Consider the following 19,330-nt stretch of genomic DNA (forward strand, 5'->3'; position numbering starts at 1 on the left):
GTGATTAACCCCTTAGTGCCTTATGACAGGTTCAGAGGGGTCGCACCCTGACTTCCCTCTGAATGGCTGCCATTAGTCAATGTGGGCTGTTCACCACGCTGGCTAATTCAGCGTTTAAATGCAGCTGTCAAAAATCACAGCTGCATTTAAAGGAGTATTGCGGCGCTAAGAAATTATTCACAAAATAATACACATTACAAAGTTATACAACTCCGCCCGTGTACCCGAAAGTGTAGTGTAGTATACATAAATTATACATCGACTGACCCCGTCTGTAATCTTGTCAAATACGTCATCTTCGGGAGGCTCCTGCCGTCCCTCATGCCGTCCCTATACCCGCTCCTGAATAAACATATTTGGTATTGACGTGTGCAGAATTGCCTAAATTATTTTATTATGGTATTCCTGATCTTATATAGTAAGTGCCATAAGTGCTAAAATACAGTATGTTAAAGTGCAAAATTGCCGATTTTTGGTCAAATAAAATCCAGAAAAATTGTAATAAAAAGTGATCAAGAAGTTGCACTTAGCAAGCAGGCTATCAATTTAAAGAAGAAATCATGGCAGAAAAAGTGACTCCTCATACAGCCTCATAGACCAAAAAATAAAAGCCTTATACGGATGGTAATAGAGCAATTTTATATTTATTATTATTTTTTTTTTTAAAGGTTTTAATTTTTTAAGAGCAGTCACGTAAAATTAATTATTAAGGACAGAGCCCAAAATGGCCTTAACCCCTTCACGTCAGTAACATGTATATTTATTTTCCCCCGTGCAGTAGGAATGTACATACAGTATATGTTTCTGAGTTCAGGGGGTTTGATGTGTGCGGGACCGCTACAGTGAGAGTGGCCCCGCACACATCAGTGTGTCCGGGGCCAGAAGTAATGAGAGGCATCTGTGATCCTGCAGCTCCTTGCCATTAACCCCTTAAACACCGCAATCTATAGTGGATTTTTAAGGGGTATTTCAAGGGGTATTCCGGGGAAAATCAATAAATTAGCACGAAGTTAGCTAGGTGCTGCACGAAGTTAGCTAGGTGCTGATCCCTCCAGCCCCCTCCTTCCTGTATCACTACCCCGATCCCTACGGCCCCCTCCTTCCTATGTAATCTGTCCTATTTAAAGATCGCTCACCCGCACACCCCGGTGTAAGTGTGCTGCATCGCTGGCCCCGATCTCCGCACCTATTTCAAGCAGCTGTATTCAGCTGACAGGCGCTGTGTGTGTGAGGCAGGACAGATTTCTCGCTTGCAAGAAATCTCTCCTGCCTTACACACACACACACTGTCAGCTGAGTACAGCTGCTTGCAATAGGTGCGGAGATCGGGGCCAGCGCTGCAGCACACTTACACCCGGGGGTGCGGGTGAGCGATCTTTGAATAGGACAGATTACATAGGAAGGAGGGAGGCCGGGGAGATCGGGGTAGGAATACAGGAAGGAGGGGGCCGGGGGGATCGGGGTAGTGATACAGGAAGGAGGAGGCCGGGGGTATCGGGGTAGTGATACAGGAAGGAGGGGGCCTGGGGGATCGGGGTAGTGATACAGGAAGGAGGGGGCCGAGGGAATCGGGATAGTGATACAGGAAGGAGGGGCCGGGGGGATCAGCACCCGGCTAACTTCGTACAGCAGGTGGGGGGGACGCAGAGCACTAAACCCCGATTGGCTACACGCCACCAAGCCAGTCAGGGTTTAGTGCTCTGCTGCTAATAAGGAGGAGAGCCGGAGGGTTTAGTGACGTTGCCGGACCGGAAGGAGAGAGGATCAGGGAGTCGCAGGCTGGACGCTCACGTGACCGGAGATCTCCTTGAGGGACCAGTAAAGGACAGGTAAGTATTTTAGGAAAGGGTTAACCTTGGTTAACCTTGGTTAACCCTTTCCATTGCTAATTTATTGATTTTCCCTGGAATACCTCTTTAAGGAACTCAGTGACAGAACAAGCATCTGTCACTGAGCCATGCTGCGGAGGTCCTGATCGCTTGTGCCATCGGGTGGAGGTAAGTCACTTGCCTCCATCCTGTCAGATTGGTGTTCTATGTATAGAGTCTGCTCTCAGGCAGGCTCTATGCATATATCGCCGATAACACTGATCTATGCTAAGCTATGGCATAGCATAAATCAGTATATGCAATTCAATGATTGCATGTTTTACAGTGAAAAAAAGTGTAAAAAAAAGTGTATTTAAAAAAAAAGTTTTTAAAAGTATAAAAAAAAAAACCTTTTAAGCCCCCCCCCTCCCAATAAAAGTTTTAAATACTTCCTTGGCCTTTATAGAAATAAAAATATATTTTTTTAAAATAAACATATTATATATCGTAGCATACAGAACTGTCCGATCTATTGAAATATAACATTATTGTTCCTGCACGGTGAACCGTGTAACCCCCCCCCCCCCCCAAAAAAAAAAAACGTCAAGATTGTGGATTTAAAAAAAAATTATATACCAGAAAAGAATTTATAAAAAGCAATCAAAATTTTTCTGTTGCACCAATATGAAAAAAAACAAGAGATCATGGCACAAAAAATGACACCCCAACCAGCCCTGTAGGTGGAAAAATAAAAGCGCTATGGCTCTTAGAAGGCGGGGAGGAACATTGCATTAATTTGACCCGGACATAAGGGAATCAAAGGGTTCTGTCTTGAAGGTGTTAAGACAGAGGTAATTTTTCCATCTACAGGGCCATGTGAATGAAGGATGGATGGAACATACTCTGATTGGGTTACAGTTACTAGTGGGGTGCTAAAGGGGTCAGTATTTTGTCTACTTCTTTTTAATATGTTTAATAATTACTGTGTAGAGGGGCACAGAGTTAAATTTCCATTTTTGCAGATGACACTAAACCAGTTAAAGTAATCACCACAGAGGAGGATAATATCATATTACAGAGAGATTTGGAAGCTGGATGCTTGGGCAGAAAATTGGCTGCCAGGGCTCATAAAATCATGGGATGCATCAAAATAGACGTAGATGCTTAAGATGAGAATATGTTCAATAGTCGATCAAATTACAATGTACAAATATATGAATGGACAATACAGAGGTCTTTGTAGTGATCTTTTTACTCCTAGGTCTGTAGCCCTGACAATAGGGCATCCTCTACGTTTAGAGGAAAGAAGGTTTCCCCACTAACACAGATGCGGATGCTTTACTGTACAAACAATGAGACTATGGAACTCTCTGCCACATGATGTTATCATGGCTGATTCATTAAATAAGTTCAAGGGAGGCCTGGATGCTTTTCTTAAAAAATATATAATATTACAAGTTATGGGTACTAGATTTCATGTGATGGAACACTGATCCTGGGATTTATTCGGATTGCCACTTTGATATTGGGAAGGAATTTTTCTCCCTGTTATGGGCCAATTGTCATCTGCCTCATAAGGATTCTTCCTTTGTATCAACACAGTAGGGTTTCTGTATGTTGTATTTGATGGACTCTTGTAATTTTTCAACCTTATTAACTATGTTACTGTGTTAACCTACTTCTAGATTCCCTTCCTGACTGAATGGGCAGGAGGCTGGCTAACTGGACAGGAGGCATACCATGCATGCCTCCTGCTCAGCTCTTTCTAGGCCCATTGCTGTATAGCTGCAAGCCCAGCTCAGGAGTAGGAGGTGCCCCATATGTAGTGCACCTTCTACTCTTGAATGGTAAACCCTGTCATTTGCATGGGAGTCTGGAAAGAACTGAAGATAATCGTAAAATTACACAACTTGTCTCTGTGTCAACATTTTTAGCTACTACAGTAAAATAATAATTTATAATACATTTTAGGACTGTTTTATAATCATTTTTTAGAAGATTGTTCAAGCGTTGTGAAAATGTTATTTCACATTCATTTTTTAGATTAGAATTCATCCATCTGGTCCACAGCATGTATATTGACTGGGATATTGATATGTATTTTGCGGACAAAGACATGCCAGCCAAAGCCAGATCAACTAGCCTTAATGACTTGCTTGGTCAGGTTGAATATGTTTTTTCTGATAAAACTGGAACCCTGACACAAAACATTATGACCTTCAAGAAATGCTGCATTTCAGGAAACACTTACGGTAACCTATGACAAAGTATTTTGACTACTTTTTCTGGTTCTATTATACAGCATTTTTGTATGAATGTCTAATTAAAGTTTTTGCTTTATGTTTTTTTTATTGCAGGAACAAACTCATGTGAGAATGATCTAAAGGTACAGGAATATATTTTACTGTATTTTATACTTCATTGTTTATTAAATCAATTCTGCAGTTTTATCATACTTGTTTCTTTAGCATCTCAGGAGACAAAGCCTGTGGAATAGCTTTGTGCATTAGCCCCGTATCTTGTCATGGATGCAGTCAGGTTGATACAAGCTGTTCCGCAGGGTTATACTATGCTCTGTAGCCTGGTGCAGTGATGGGGGCTGCACAATGAACATAGATGTTATATTTGCCCCAGGGCATACTCTGAGTACTGTCTGGTCATATAGATTTTCCATATATACTTAACAGTGGCACACTTTATACTAATAGATGAAATTTTCCACAGTGGAGGTCACTTGCAGCACTACAAAATAATAGTGGTTGGAGCAGGGGGTCTCCCTTTTAGGTGTTGTGTAAACCAAAGAAAAGAAGAGATCTGTGCAGTGATCTTTATTGTAGTGTAGACTTCAGTTCACATAACTGTGGCAGGCGGCGAGGACGCCAAACACTTTCAGCAGACAGCTGTTTCGTATTCAACGCGAAACAGGTCTAAAACGTGAAACAGCTGTCTGCTGAAATCGTTTGGCGTCCTTGCCGCCTGCCACAGTTATGTGAACTGAAGTCTACACTACAATAAAGAGCTGACAATTCTTTACCTGTTTTATTACAATAAAGATTACTGCACGGAATGGTGAGTGCCCTTGTATCTCTTCTTTTCTTTGGTTTATGTGAATACGGCACTAAATTTCCAACAAGTGAGCACCACCAGTGCAAGCATAGACTTACAAGTGCAATACTCCATTTACTCCAAATTATTCCCTTTTGATGGAAGTAGTAGTGCCTGTATCTGCATATTACTGGGGACAAGTATTGTGTAAACTGCTGGGGTGGTGAGGTGGGGGAAAATAGAAAAAGGGCAAACTTACCTAACCCCGGTCTCTTGCAGCACCTGTTCTTCTCCTTCCAGCCCCCCAGACTTTTTCCTGCTTCTGAGACAAGTGGTTGGTGCATGACCTGCAGGCTCAACCAATTACTGGTCCCAGTGGTGTCCCTTCTTGACCAGTGATTGGATTGGAGTCAAGTTCTGCACCGAGCACTTGTCCCTGAAGCTGAAAAAAGAGAAATGTTTGGAGGACTAGAAAAAGAAGAATGGGATCTGCAGGGAAGAATGACATTTTTGATCTGGTCTAAAGCCCTAAAATGTGTTAATTATGCTATAGGGTTCCTGTACATCTTCTCACCATAGACACGTGTCTTTTTGTCTTCTCCTCTCACTTAGTCCCTCAGCATGAGCTAGGAAGATTATCACAGGGATTTGGATTCTTACTTCAGGGACTGCTATGCCCCAAGTGATTCTTGTTGGTTAAAGTGTACCTGTCATTTCAAACCACTTTGTATAAATCAATAGTACAAGTGATTAGAAGAAAGTCTGTGGAGGGCGGAGGTGCCAAGGCGGATGAGTAAGCAGGAGGAGCTGAGAAACGGCCTGTGTATTTTCAGACTTTCTGACCACAGAAAATGCTGAATTTGCATGTTAGATTGCTCAATGTTGGTCTGGGAACTTCTAAACATTTGCTACAGTGAGGTAGGATTGCAGTATCTGTTTTTTAGTGTCTATATAATGTATAGGAGGCAGCACAGTGGATAGTCTGCATCCTCACTGTAACTGAGCATAGGAAAAGCAGACAGAGATGGAGTTTGCAGGGTGGTAACCGGGGGGGGGGGGGGGGGGGGGGGGGGTTGGATGGCATATACTTCATATAGTCCTGCTCCTTATATACGTACAGTAGGACAGCTTATCCTAAAAAGTCACCTGAAATAACAGTCACAATTTTATGTTCAATCTGTTTTTTTTTTTTTTTTTTTTGCATAGTTCGAATACAAACATATGACATTAGTCACGTAAACACTCCAAATGTAGACAATGAGATGCACATTAAAAAATTGCAAAAGTATAACAAGGACAACTGTTACTTGAAGCTTGAGATTTTATGGACATGTTGATTTTTTTCAAACCAGTCTTTCAGTATTTTTTTTTAACCTTTCAGTATTATAACAAGCTAATGAGACTTTTTTTTTATCAAACTTTATTTTCCTTTTTAACTTTTTTGTTCTTTCCAACAATAAATAAATAACAAAGAAGAAACGTAAACAGACTTCAAATACATAAATACAAATCATACCAAGTGGAAAAAAAGGAAAAAACAAAACAAAACAAAACACCTATACAGTGGTACCTTGGTTTAAGAGTAACTTGGTTTAAGAGCGTTTTGGTTTAAGAGCTCACAGTTTTTCAAAATTGTGACTTGGTTTAAGAGCATTGTTTTGGTTTAAAGGGGTTGTCCGGCGAAAAAAATTATTCACAGAATAACACACATTACAAAGTTATACAACTTTGTAATGTATGTTATGTCTGTGAATGGCCCCCTTCCCCGTGTTTCCCCCCACCCACGCTAGACCCGGAAGTGTGGTGCATTATACTCACCGCATGTCGTGTCGTCCACGGTCTCCGATCGTCAGCAGTGACGTCTTCTTCGTAAGTTCGGCGGATCTTCCCGAGTGCCGGCCGCCCTCTGCAGCGTCATCCGAAGCTCAGCCGCGATTGGCTGAGCATAACTGTGCTCAGCCAATCGCGGCTGAGCAGCTGATGACGTGGCCGCGTCATCAGCCGCTCAGCCGCGATTGGCTGAGCACAGTTATGCTCAGCCAATCGCGGCTGAGCGGCTGATGACGCGGCCACGTCATCAGCTGCTCAGCCGCGATTGGCTGAGCACAGTTATGCTCAGCCAATCGCGGCTGAGCTTCGGATGACGCTGCAGAGGGCGGCCAGCACTCGGGAAGATCCGCTGGCCTCCCGAAGAAGACGTCACTGCTGAGGATCGGAGACCGTGGTCGGCACGTGACAGGTAATGTATAGCGCACCACACTTCCGGGTACACGGGTGGGGGTGGTGGGACACGGGGAAGGGGGCCATTCACAGACATAACATACATTACAAAGTTGTATAACTTTGTAATGTGTGTTATTCTGTGAATAATTTTTTTCGCCGGACAACCCCTTTAAGAGCTCCCTGTACTGGGTGGGAGCACAAGTGGAGGAGGGGCATGGTCTGCATAGCAGGGTCTACAGCACTGTACTCTGACCCAGAAAGTCTCCCTCACCTTCCAAATCATAGCAGATCCACTTAAGGCTGGGGCTTACATCAGGGGACAGGACTGTGGAGGTAATCTCTCCATAGCTGTAACCCCTCTCTTCCCGGACAGAGAGCGCTACTATACTGTGCCCATATCTGCCCTGCTCATTCCTTCATACTCCCTTCAGTCTCTGTCAGCCCTGGTGTTTCCCACCTTCTCCATTACTGTACAGTAACTTATAATATCACATATTCAGCTGTTTCTGAATGTTTGTTTCATTTGTTTTAAATGTTGTTCAGAATAATAAATCATTTCTATGAATTCTTATGGGAAAATTTGCTTTGGTTTAAGAGTGGATTTGGATTACAAGCACAGTCCCGGAACGAATTATGCTCGTAATCCAAGGCACCACTGTATATCTAAATCTTCTCAAACCCACCCCCAACCCCTGTCCGCTGAGAAAAGAGGGAAGAAGAAAAACAAAAACAAAACAAACAAACAAAAAAAATTTAAGTGATTAAAGTAAGAAAGGCATGGAATTCTTCTGATTTCATGTGTTATCACCACGGGAGCCACACTGTATCAAATTTAGGAGACCGATCATGTGCCTCAGCTACTATTTCCTCCATGTGTCCAATTTCACTTAAATCTGCCACCCACTCAACGTGAGGGCACTGTTGTCATTTTCTTATATCTTGGAATCACCATTCTAGCCGCTGCCAACATGTGCCTTAAGACAAAGACCAGGGATAGCAAAGCGACTTGAGGAGTATTAGAGATACTTTTCCCAGAATAAGAAGTATAAATAAGGAATTTTGTTCCAGAAAACTTTAATGAGAGGGCACTACCACCAGATATGAAGGAGTGAGCCCTGAGCCGAAAGGCACTCCAACATTAATCAGAAGCCATCTGGAACATATGATGTAGGTGAGCGGGGCCATCTCGCCTCTATCTTGTAATTTTTCTCTTTAGCCTTTGCAGCCTGAGACAGGCCGTGGGTTAGTGTGCAAATCTTTAGCCTCGCCTTCAGATAAAGTGTGAAGCTCAAAACTCTGTACCAAATGGAAAAAAAAGGTGGGGAGTCAACAATGCCAAGCCACAATTGTAGAGCAGATAGAGAGAGTGGTTTATTGCCACAGTAGCATTAAAAAGATAATCAAAGCTAGAACTTGTGTCAGAGTAAGGCTGCATTCCCACGTTCTGTGTTCCTGACGGAACACGGACGTGGAATACCAGTACTGGAGTCCACCCGTGCCTGGACAGCATCTGTAATTAGATGCTGGAAGTGGGAAAACTGTATTCATAAGCACCTCGCTCTAATTACAGATGCTGTCCGGGCGTGGGGGGACTCCGGTACTGGCATTCCATGTCCGTGTTCTATCAGGAACACGGAATGTGGAAATGCAGCCTAAGTCGCACCCCCAAATAAGGAGCGAAAAAAGGATGGCACACGTTCCAACTCCAACCAGGATAATATACCTCTAGAGTGTTGTGCCTCTAAGTAGCTGAGATCCAGGATTAGCCATTGGACCTTGGTGAGCGCTGCAAATCATAATCTAGGTCTATTCAACGATTTTAGACACTGCCCACTACAGGACCCAAAAAAATCTCGTTGGGACACAAATTGCCACTGTCTGGAATAAATAAAGAAGTTTAGGCAAAATGTCCCTCTGAACTACATGCAATACCATCAAACCAAGAAACTGGCTTGCTTGAGTAAGGGTCCTATTACATGACCGATCATAAACTGCTATTTACTGAGCTATTGCACGGGCCGACTATGGGTCAGCATGGGCTGCACAGACATAGTTAGCGATGTCCATGCAGTCCTTGCCTGTAGTCTAAAATGATAAAGTATTGTATCAGTTAATAGTAATAAGATGTCCATGTTAAAGTGTTGTAGGAAGCAGGGGCGTAACTAGGATTCATGGGGCCCCATAGCAAAAAAGTCTATGGGGGCCCCCCAACATATTACCTTTCCCGGCGATATGGAGCTGTCCCAACGCCTTCGGCAGCTCTGAGACGCTGTGCCCTGGGGTGGGGGGGTGAGTGGTAGCAGGCCGCTCGGAGTCCCTGCTGGTTGGGGCATCTCTGAGACACCTGCGGGGTGCGGGCTGCTTTAAGACAGTGTGTGTGTGTGTGGGGGGGAAGGGTTTAGGGGCTGCTCTGAGTCCCTGCAGGTCTGGGGGGTGCTCTGAGTCCGGGGGGTGACCTCCATTATACTGACTACTATACAAGATGCTAGGGAAGCTGGATGACCCCATTATACAGGATGCTAGGGAGGATGAGTGACCCCATTATACAGGATGCAAGGAAGATGAGTGACCCCCATTATACAGGATGCAGGGAGGCTGAATGACCCCATTATACAGGATGCCAGGGAAGCTGAGAGATCCCATTATACAGGATGCCAGGGAAGCTGAGTGACCCCATTATACAGGATGCCAGGGAAGCTGAGAGATCCCATTATACAGGATGCCAGGGAAGCTGAGTGACCCCATTATACAGGATGCCAGGGAAGCTGAGTGACCCCCATTATACAGGATGCCAGGGAAGCTGAGGAATTCCATTATACAGGATGCCAGGGAAGCTGGGTGACCCCCATTATACAGGATGCTGGGAAGCTGACTGACCCCATTATACAGGATGCCAGGGAAGCTGACTGAACCCATTATACAGGATGCCACAAAAGCTGGTGACCCCATTATACAGGATGCCAGGGAAGCTGAGTGACCCCATTATACAGGATGCCAGGAAAGCTGGTGACCCCATTATACAGGATGCCAGGAAAGCTGGTGACCCCATTATACGGGACGCAGGGAAGCTGAGTGACCCCATTATACAGGATGCCAGGAAGCTGAGGGACCCCATTATACAGGATAACATGGAAGCTGAGTGACCCCATTATACAGGATGCAGAGAAGCTGAGTGACCCCCATTATACAGGATGTCAGGGAAGCTGACTGACCCCATTATACAGGATGCCAGGGAAGCTGAGTGACTCCATTATACAGGATGCCAGGAAAGCTGAGTGACCCCATTATACAGGATGCCAGGGAAGCTGAGTGACCCCAATATACAGGATGCAGGGAAGCTGAGTGACCCCATTATACAGGATGCCAGGGAAGCTGACTGACCCCATTATGCAGAATGCCAGGGAAGCTGAGTGACCCCATTATACAGGATGCCAGGGAAGCTGAGTGACCCCATTATACAGGATGCCAGGGAAGCTGAGTGATCCCATTATATAAGATGCTAGGAAAGCTGGGTGACCCCATTATACAGGATGTTAGGTAAGCTGAGTGACCCCATTATACAGGATGCCAGGGAAGCTGGTGACTTCCAGCTGGCAGTGATAGTTACCATTTTCCTGCTGTGTGTCTTCTCCTCAGGCCCTGTGCACTCTGCCATGAGCAAATATCTCACCCACGGTGGGCACTGGGGGCGGGACTTGCGGCAATGGAGGCGGGGCTTAGCAGAACGTCCCGGGACTGTACCACTTGTAGAGAGGGGGACACTGGTGCAGGACGCTCTGAGCCTGTGTCAGGGGGAGGTGCGGAGGTGTTTAAGAGGGGATTGCAGACGCTCCCTTCTGCGTCTCTGACAGGGTGCTTTACTATCAGTAGCATAGCCACCTTGAAGACAGGGGAGACGGGCCCCCAGGCCCCCTGCAGTGTAGGGCCCCATAGCAACTGCCTTCCCTGCCTTTATGGTAGTTACGCCACTAGCAGGAAGATTGACAGGCAGTCTTGGCAAGGGTAAGTCAGGTAAGGACACGCTAAGGAGCTCCAGCTCTAATATAAACGTAGGCAGGTCATTTGGCTCACATAACTCTGTGGCGGCCATTTCTGCTGACGAAGAAGATAAAATGGTAAACCCAATGTGTATGGAGTGTCTCTTTTCACAACTCCACACAGTCAAGGTTTCTAGATTTGAATCCTTGAATTTATAGTAATGCAAACAGCATATCACATCCCACGGTTAAGTGGCATCAGGGTTTATGGGCCCTAAAGCCCTGTGTGCTTAGTCTATCTTAAAGTCCTCCGTCTTTGTTTAAAGGGGTTATCCAGCGCTACAAAAACATGGCCACTTTTCCCCCTACTGTTGTCTCCAGTTCAGGTGCGGTTTGCACAACTCCCACGGAAAAATTTTTTTTGCTCATTTAACACACATTACAAAGTTATGGAAGCCATGTGATGCGCTCCAGCCAATGGACCTGGCCCCCTGAAATGAGAGACATCGCTAGACGGCGGTGACAGAGAGGCGGACGGCGGACGAATCCAGTGGCGGTCGTCACCGGAGGGATGGTGAGTATGGTGTCTGTCTGTGTTTTTATTTTTTTTTGGGGGGGGGGGGGTCCCGCGGGAGTTGTCCTTTAAGCTCCATTTACTTCAATGGAACTGAGTTTCAAAACCCCACCCAAACTGGAGACAACAGTAGGGGGAAAGTGGCCATGTTTTTGTAGCTCCGGATAACCGCTTTAAAAACAACAGCAATTATTTGCCATTAAATGGCCGCCATCAACTAAATTTCGACAGTGTGTGAACATAGCCCTTCTGTGTTTTTAACCCACTCCTGGTTTTGGTTGAAAAATACTCACCAAAATACTGAGCAAAATACTTTGTGTGAACATAGACAAGAGAGAGAAAAAAGGCGAGGCAGCAGCGCCTCGTGTGATACCGTACAAACAAGTCAAATATTATTGCAAGATGCTGATGCTCACCTTCAAGCCTCTTGGGCTTTATACATATCACCCAAATGGGTACCAGGTCTTAAGAAGATACAAGGATGTGGTGCTTTGGAGGAAAGTGCAGGGCTGTAAGACAACCAGGATAGACCAGATAGGGACAGGTTGGGATAGGCTAGTCTAAGTACAAAAATGTTGCGTGGCTAATCCATAAATGTTAGTGCTGCCCAAAAGACTCCAACAATTAGAGGCAGAAAAAAGTTACACGCAGTTAGAGGCACAAAAAAGAGCACAAAATGTTTTAACTTTTTTCTGCCTCTAATTGTTGGAGTCTTTTGGGCAGAGCTAACATTTATGGATTAGCCACGCACCATTTGTGTGTGAACATAGCCTAAAGCCTACCTCTGGAAGGAGGGAAATAAGGTACTAGTCACCCATCCTCTCTCTACTATTAACTACTGCTGAACTTCCTCTATCTTGTCAGAAAGACGCTGGGATAGCGTAATCTCCCATGATCTAGAATGTTCCCAATGTAGTGCTATGAGCTAATACAAGTGATTCGGCTTTCTCACAGCCAGTACAATCCATTAACAGTGTAGAAACAGCTTAATAAAACTACAAAAAGTATAAATTGCCAAAACATCATAAACACGTTAGCAATAAATATACTGTAAATATAATGGCAATCAACCCAATTTAAACATTCCATGGGGGGCACACAGTGAGACACTGCACTTGCCACCTTATTTTCTTTTAAATGTTTTTCTAGCATCTGAGTGCAGGTGACTTCTTTATGGCCATATTCTCACTGCTGTATTGCCAGCCTAAGAACTTGCATACTTTTTTTTATTACCAAAAATAGATTGGAAACCTATCAGAGACCTTCTTCTGGAATCTGTTTTCATACAGAATATCAGTCACTCACTGATCCATGTAAATACAGCAACAAATAACAGAAATGCATATAGGCCAAAATGCAAATGTATCACTTCCAAATTGAAGTTCTTTAGGGTGCCTTTACACGGGACATATCGCAGCAGAAATCACGCAGCAAGATCCACTACGGTCTAAGGTCCTGTCAGTCCCCTGTGAATACACATTCTTAGCAGTGTTTCAGAACGCTGCGAGTATGTAAATCACCCGCCCCCTTAACCAGCTGCCGCTTTATACATTACCTGTCCTCAATCATTTCTGCACGGGGTCCTGACTTTCGCGCCCCTTTAACCAGCTGCCGCTGTATACATTACCTGTCTTCAATCCTTGCTGCACGGGGTCCTGGATTCCTGCTCTTTCGGACGGAGTATGTAATTCACCCGCCCCCTTAACAGGCTGCCGTTGTATACATTACCTGTCTGCAATCCTTGCTGCACAGGGTCCCGGCTTCCTCCTTTCCCGCCCAGCCAATCAGTGTGTTGCCCAGCCACAGCCACTGATAGGCTGGGCAGGAGAGCAGGAAGCCGGGACCCCATGCAGCAAGCATTGAAGACAGGTAATGTATACAGCGGCAGCTGGTTAAGGGGGCGGGTTATTTACATACTCGCAGCGTTCTGAAAGACTGCTGCGAATATGTATTAACAGGGAACTGCCAGGACCTTAGATTGTAGCGGATCTCACTGCAAAACTTGCAGTGAGATTTCCGCTGCGATACGTCCTGTGTGAAGGCACCCTTAGTGAATATTTTTTCTCCTTAACCAAGTGAAATATGCAGGCCCAGACTTAGGGTAAATGGCGCCCTGTGCAAAACCTTTTTTCGCTGCACACACACACATCTTTAAGGTAGCATAAAGCTCCTTCAGCCTCCCAGCCCTCCAGACAACACCCATCCCCCCCCCCCCCCCGCCATACACACAACTACCCCCCAGCCATTCACACAACTACCCCTGCCAAACACACAACTACCTTACCAGCAGCCATACACACAACTACCCTACCCCCCCAGCCATAAATGCAACTACCCCTCCACCATTCACACATCTACCCCCAGCCATACACAAAACTACCACCCCCAGCCCCCCCACACAACTACCACACACAGCACCCCAAACAACTACCACCCCCAGCTCCCCAAACTACCACCCCCAGCCCCCTGCACAACTACCACCCCCAGCTCCCCAAACTACCAGCCCCAGCCCCCTCCACAACTACCACCCCCAGCCCCCCACACAGACAAACACAGGACACGTAGACACACACAGCACACATACACACATACATACGCACAGTACATGCAGACACACGCATACACATATAATGTCCCTTTGGTGTTGTGCTGTGATATGCTGAGAGGTTGTGTTGCTGGGTGGTGTAGTGCAACCTTAGGGCTCACCTTCTGAAACCTTTCTGTCACGGTGGGGTCCGAGGGTGCTGGGGCCCTTGTCTTCTTCAGCATACACACAGGGACATATCATTTTTAATAAAAGTCTTCACACAATAGTGGTGAAAATATATTAAGACTTTACTTGAAGGATAACTATATACAATACAATACAGGGGCTTCTGATGACGGTAAACTGTTGGCTTGATCAGATTTCTTAGCTTCAGGGGGAGGGTTACCTTGGTTACTATAGCTTAGACTTGGTAGATAAATAGGATTTCAAGTAGACAGACCTGTTCCAGGAACTTTGCGGTTTTCCAGCCTTTATAAGGTACGTGTGAATAGGTACTTGAAATTACTGAAGAGACTTGATGCTTTCAACGCTCGCTATCATGTAAGAGGAAGACACATGGACACACTGACTTGAAAGCCAAGAAGATGTGGAAGGTGAATGGGAGACCCTCTATCACTTCACCAATCCGACAGCAGGCACTAATAAATACAGAGGATGTCCTGCTGAGACTTTGAAGACACGTATTAGTCCTTATGGCTGACTGGAAACAGGTTAGGGGGTTGAAGATGGAGTCTGACAGGATTACTGAGGTGACATAGGGAGGTTAGATGTGACTCTGGCAATGCCAGACTACCAACTGTCACTGAGGAGACCGCACAGCCCTTCTGGGCAGAAGGTGGGCGGAGATAGCTTTCCCCTGGCCAATCACTAGAGTGTGATAGGTTGCAGGGGAGGAGCACTGATCAAGCTCAACACTTGTATTATTAGCCATTAATACATAACAACATATTGAATAAATATATGACAGAAAACACTATCTCCATAACAGAGTTAGGAAAAAGCAGCAAATACATAGGTCCTAATACAGACTGTCTAAGGTTGCCAATAGCAACAATACATCTCCAACGCCTGACAAATACCTTTCTGGGCCATTACACACACGCATAAGCCTCCACACAAAGGGTCTATTTATACAAGTGTGATGCCCTGACCCGTGAGGGTCACTTCGCAGTGCAAGTGTTGTGAGCGGGCAGGAACCAGGGCAGCTGCAGGGTAGAGGATTGTCACAGTATAGGGCCTGAGGATGGCACAGCTGAGGGACCGGTCTGCAGATACTGAGGTATAATTGCTACTGGGCATGCGATTCTTCGCTGTACCTAGTCAGGGCACCAGTAAACGGACACCAATGCCAGGGTTCAGTAACAGCGGTGGTTACACTTTTATTGTAACTGAGGTAACTGGTAGCAACAGTCTCTTCCGGATGCAACCGGGTATATAGCAGACTTGTATAGACAGAGCTAAGATGGTGCAGCATAGGCTGAGGTGAAACGTGCCGGATGATGGGAATAGTAGTGAGAGAAGAATAGAGATGCTGGGTGGATTTAGAGTACTTGCGGTATGAATATTGTCTTGATGAGGAGATGATTAACAGGAACGACACCCAGATGAGAAGATACTCCAGGCACTTGAGCAGACGGACAGCCAGGTTTGGTTACAGCTGAGCACCAGCCTCTCTTCTGAAGGTGAAGAGAGACACAAACACACGACCTCCTTGCTTGGGAGCAGGGGCCGGAACTAACTAGCAAGGGGAAGTCACATGGTACTCCTGGCCAAAGCTCGACGGCCATTGGAGGAACCATGGTTACAGGGCATGGTCACGTGATCCTCAGCCTTTGCATACCACTGCACAGAGTTAAACACATGTACAATATACAGGAACCTGAGGATAATAGGGACTGCATAGTCACAGTTGCAGTGCAAATAGTTTCCAGAACAGGCATGGCTGTAATAGCAAAAATAAACTGACAGTGAGAAACAGACAGCGTGTTCTGGGACACTGCACAAGGGCAGATACACTAAGGATTTTCTGCTGCAGGTCTGAGTGCAGAAAATCTGTAGTCTATCAGCAAAGTGTAAAGGACACTTAAAGGGAACCAATCAGCCCAATTGGGCTTATATGGTTCCCAGGAGCGCTGTATAAAGCTCCTGCAGCAGCCGTGGCACGTACCTGCTGCTGCAGAAGCTTTATACCAGAGAAAAATGAGTTTTATTCCTTTGGTGCGTGACAGGCAGAGGCAGGGAGGTAGTCATCTGGGCGGCTCCCCACCCGTGTCTAGTCACCACTCTCTGCCTGTCCGCATGCTTGGAGGGATGATTCACAGGCAGAGAGGTCCGTTACTGGTCTCCCTTGCCGCTGCTCAGATGACTACCTCCCCGCCTCTGCCTGTTACGCGCCCGGGAATAAAACTTGTTTTTCTCCAGTATAAAGCTTCCGCAGCATATATATATTTATTTGTATGCCTCTATAGCAGTGTTTCTCAACCTTTTTAAGCCAAGTACTCCCTAAAAACAAGATGCAGTCAATGAGTACCCCCAACGAAGCAAGAATTTACGTTAATAAAAAACCCTTATACCAACACTTTGTTAAAGTACAGACAGTGTTTTTAGCCACAAGAGAAGGGAGGGCTTTTTTCACTATGGCCAGGGAGGGGGTGGATGAAAGCACCGACGTCCATTTACCTCCCCGATTCCAGCACTGGATCCAGTGTCGGACTGGAGTGCCTTGGGCCCACCAGGGGAAATCATTCTTAGGGCCCACCCTTCAGCCACCATACTTATCTATGGTAACATTAATAAGGGTCCAGTTACACGGCGTGATTTGGGGCAGTATGGGGCAGCAAACGATTGCTAATCAGCAGGGCAGGAATACACAGAGATGTGCAGCCGACAGCAATGATTTTTACAGCCGCACAAAAGATCAAATCAGCCGACTATGGGGCATTTGTCAGCTGATCTCTGACACTTTTACATGGGGCTTCCTAGGAGCGCTTGTTACCGATAATTGGCCGGTGTAATTGGGCTATAAGACAATTTCCTTTGTATGATAACGCTGTATACTTAGATACAAAAGTCATACAGCTACCAATGACACCAGTATATAAAGAGCAAATATCCCACACATATTACCGCCATACTGTTACTGACCAGATCCTGTATACTGAGACTGATTTTACCAATAATACCATTATATAGGCGGGAAATATTATCACCATACATATTACCGCCACAATTACCACCATACTGTTACTGACCAGATCCTGTATACTGAGAGTGATATTACTAATAATACCAGTATATCAGAGGGAAATATTATCACCATACATATTACCGCCATACTGTTACTGAACAAATCATGTATACCAATAATACCAGTATACAAGGGGAAAATATTACCGCCACACCACAACCAATACCATCCCTATATTGTTACTGACCAAATCTAGTATACTAAGAACAATAAAAAACAGTACCGGATTACAAGCAACAAATACCACCACATACTGACAATTACCACCACATACTGACTAATACCACCACATACTGACTAACGCCACCACTGCTACTGACTAATACCACCACATACTGACTAACACCACCACTGCTACTGACTAATACCACCACATACTGACTAACACCACCACTGCTACTGACTAATACCACCACATACTGACTAACACCACCACTGCTACTGAATAAGATTCACTGTACACAGAACACCATCACCTCATCCAGTCATATAGAGGTAGACACAGCTCTACACAGGTTCTATACACATATACATTACAGTGCAAATATATCAGGTGACTCACAGGGGACGTCTTTTCTGATCGGAGTTCTTCCCTTTTCATCTTCTCCATCCGTCCTGGGCCATAATGAGAACTTCTATGAGCCACGAATCCACAGAATCTGCCAGACAGACATATTAGGCTCCTCACTATGTCACCATCCTCATCTCTATACACACTGCAACATCTGTATTGGCCCCTGTACGCCCTCACTCTATATATATATATATATATATATATATATATATATATATATATATATATATATATTCCTTACAGTATATATATATTCCTTACAGTCCCCCCTCTGTTGTCCCCCTTATAAATGGCACCCCATATTGTCCATCCCCCATATAGGTACCCCCCTTATGCTGTCCATCCCCATATATATAGCCCCCTCAAGTTGTCCTTCTTCAATATAGATATCCTCATGTCCATTCACCCCATATGGCCCCCTCATGTTGTCGATTCCTCAGTATAACCCCCTCATGTTGTCCATTGCCCCTCATGTTGTCCAACCCCCCATAGCCCCCTCATGTTTTCCATCTCCCCATAGCCCCCTCATGTTGTCCATCCCCCCTATAGCCCCCTCATGTTGTCCATCCCCCCCTATAGCCCCCTCATGTTGTCCATCCCCCCCTATAGCCCCCTCATGTTGTCCATCCCCCCTATAGCCCCCTCATGTTGTCCATCCCCCCTATAGCCCCCTCATGTTGTCCATCTCCCCCCCATGTTGTCCATCTCCCCCCCCCTCATGTTGTCCATCTCTCCCCCCCCCATGTTGTCCATCTCTCCCCCCCCCATGTTGTCCATTTCCCCCCCCCCCTCATGTTGTCCATCTCCCCCCCTCATGTTGTCCATCTCCCCCCCATGTTGTCCATCTCCCCCCCTCATGTTGTCCATCTCCCCCCCTCATGTTGTCCATCTCCCCCCCATGTTGTCCATCTCTCCCCATGTTGTCCATCTCCCCCCTATAGCCCCCTCATGTTGTCCATCTCTCCCCATGTTGTCCATCTCCCCCCCCTCATGTTGTCCATCTCTCCCCTCCCCATGTTGTCCATCTCCCCCCCTCATGTTGTCCATCTCTCCCCATGTTGTCCATCTCCCCCCCCTCATGTTGTCCATCCCCCCCTATAGCCCCCTCATGTTGTCCATCCCCCCTATAGCCCCCTCATGTTGTCCATCTCCCCCCTATAGCCCCCTCATGTTGTCCATCTCCCCCCCCCTCATGTTGTCCATCTCTCCCCCCCCATGTTGTCCATCTCTCCCCCCCATGTTGTCCATCTCTCTCCCCCCCATGTTGTCCATCTCCCCCCCCCCTCATGTTGTCCATCTCCCCCCCTCATGTTGTCCATCTCCCCCCCTCATGT

The 19,330-nt window shown here is 45.8% G+C and overlaps 1 protein-coding gene across 1 annotated transcript in view; it reads left to right on the top strand.

The window, feature by feature from the left end:
* Nucleotides 1-19,330, top strand: part of ATP8B3 (ATPase phospholipid transporting 8B3) — a 317,397-nt gene that overhangs the window by 145,115 nt on the left and 152,952 nt on the right. The window contains exons 13-14 of the mRNA XM_069963518.1: nucleotides 3,852-4,060; nucleotides 4,166-4,194. Coding sequence (XP_069819619.1) covers nucleotides 3,852-4,060; nucleotides 4,166-4,194 — 238 coding nt within the window. The remainder of the gene's footprint in view (nucleotides 1-3,851; nucleotides 4,061-4,165; nucleotides 4,195-19,330) is intronic.

This window comes from Dendropsophus ebraccatus, chromosome 3 (genome assembly GCF_027789765.1).
Source record: "Dendropsophus ebraccatus isolate aDenEbr1 chromosome 3, aDenEbr1.pat, whole genome shotgun sequence".
NCBI classification, from domain to species: Eukaryota; Metazoa; Chordata; class Amphibia; order Anura; family Hylidae; genus Dendropsophus; species Dendropsophus ebraccatus.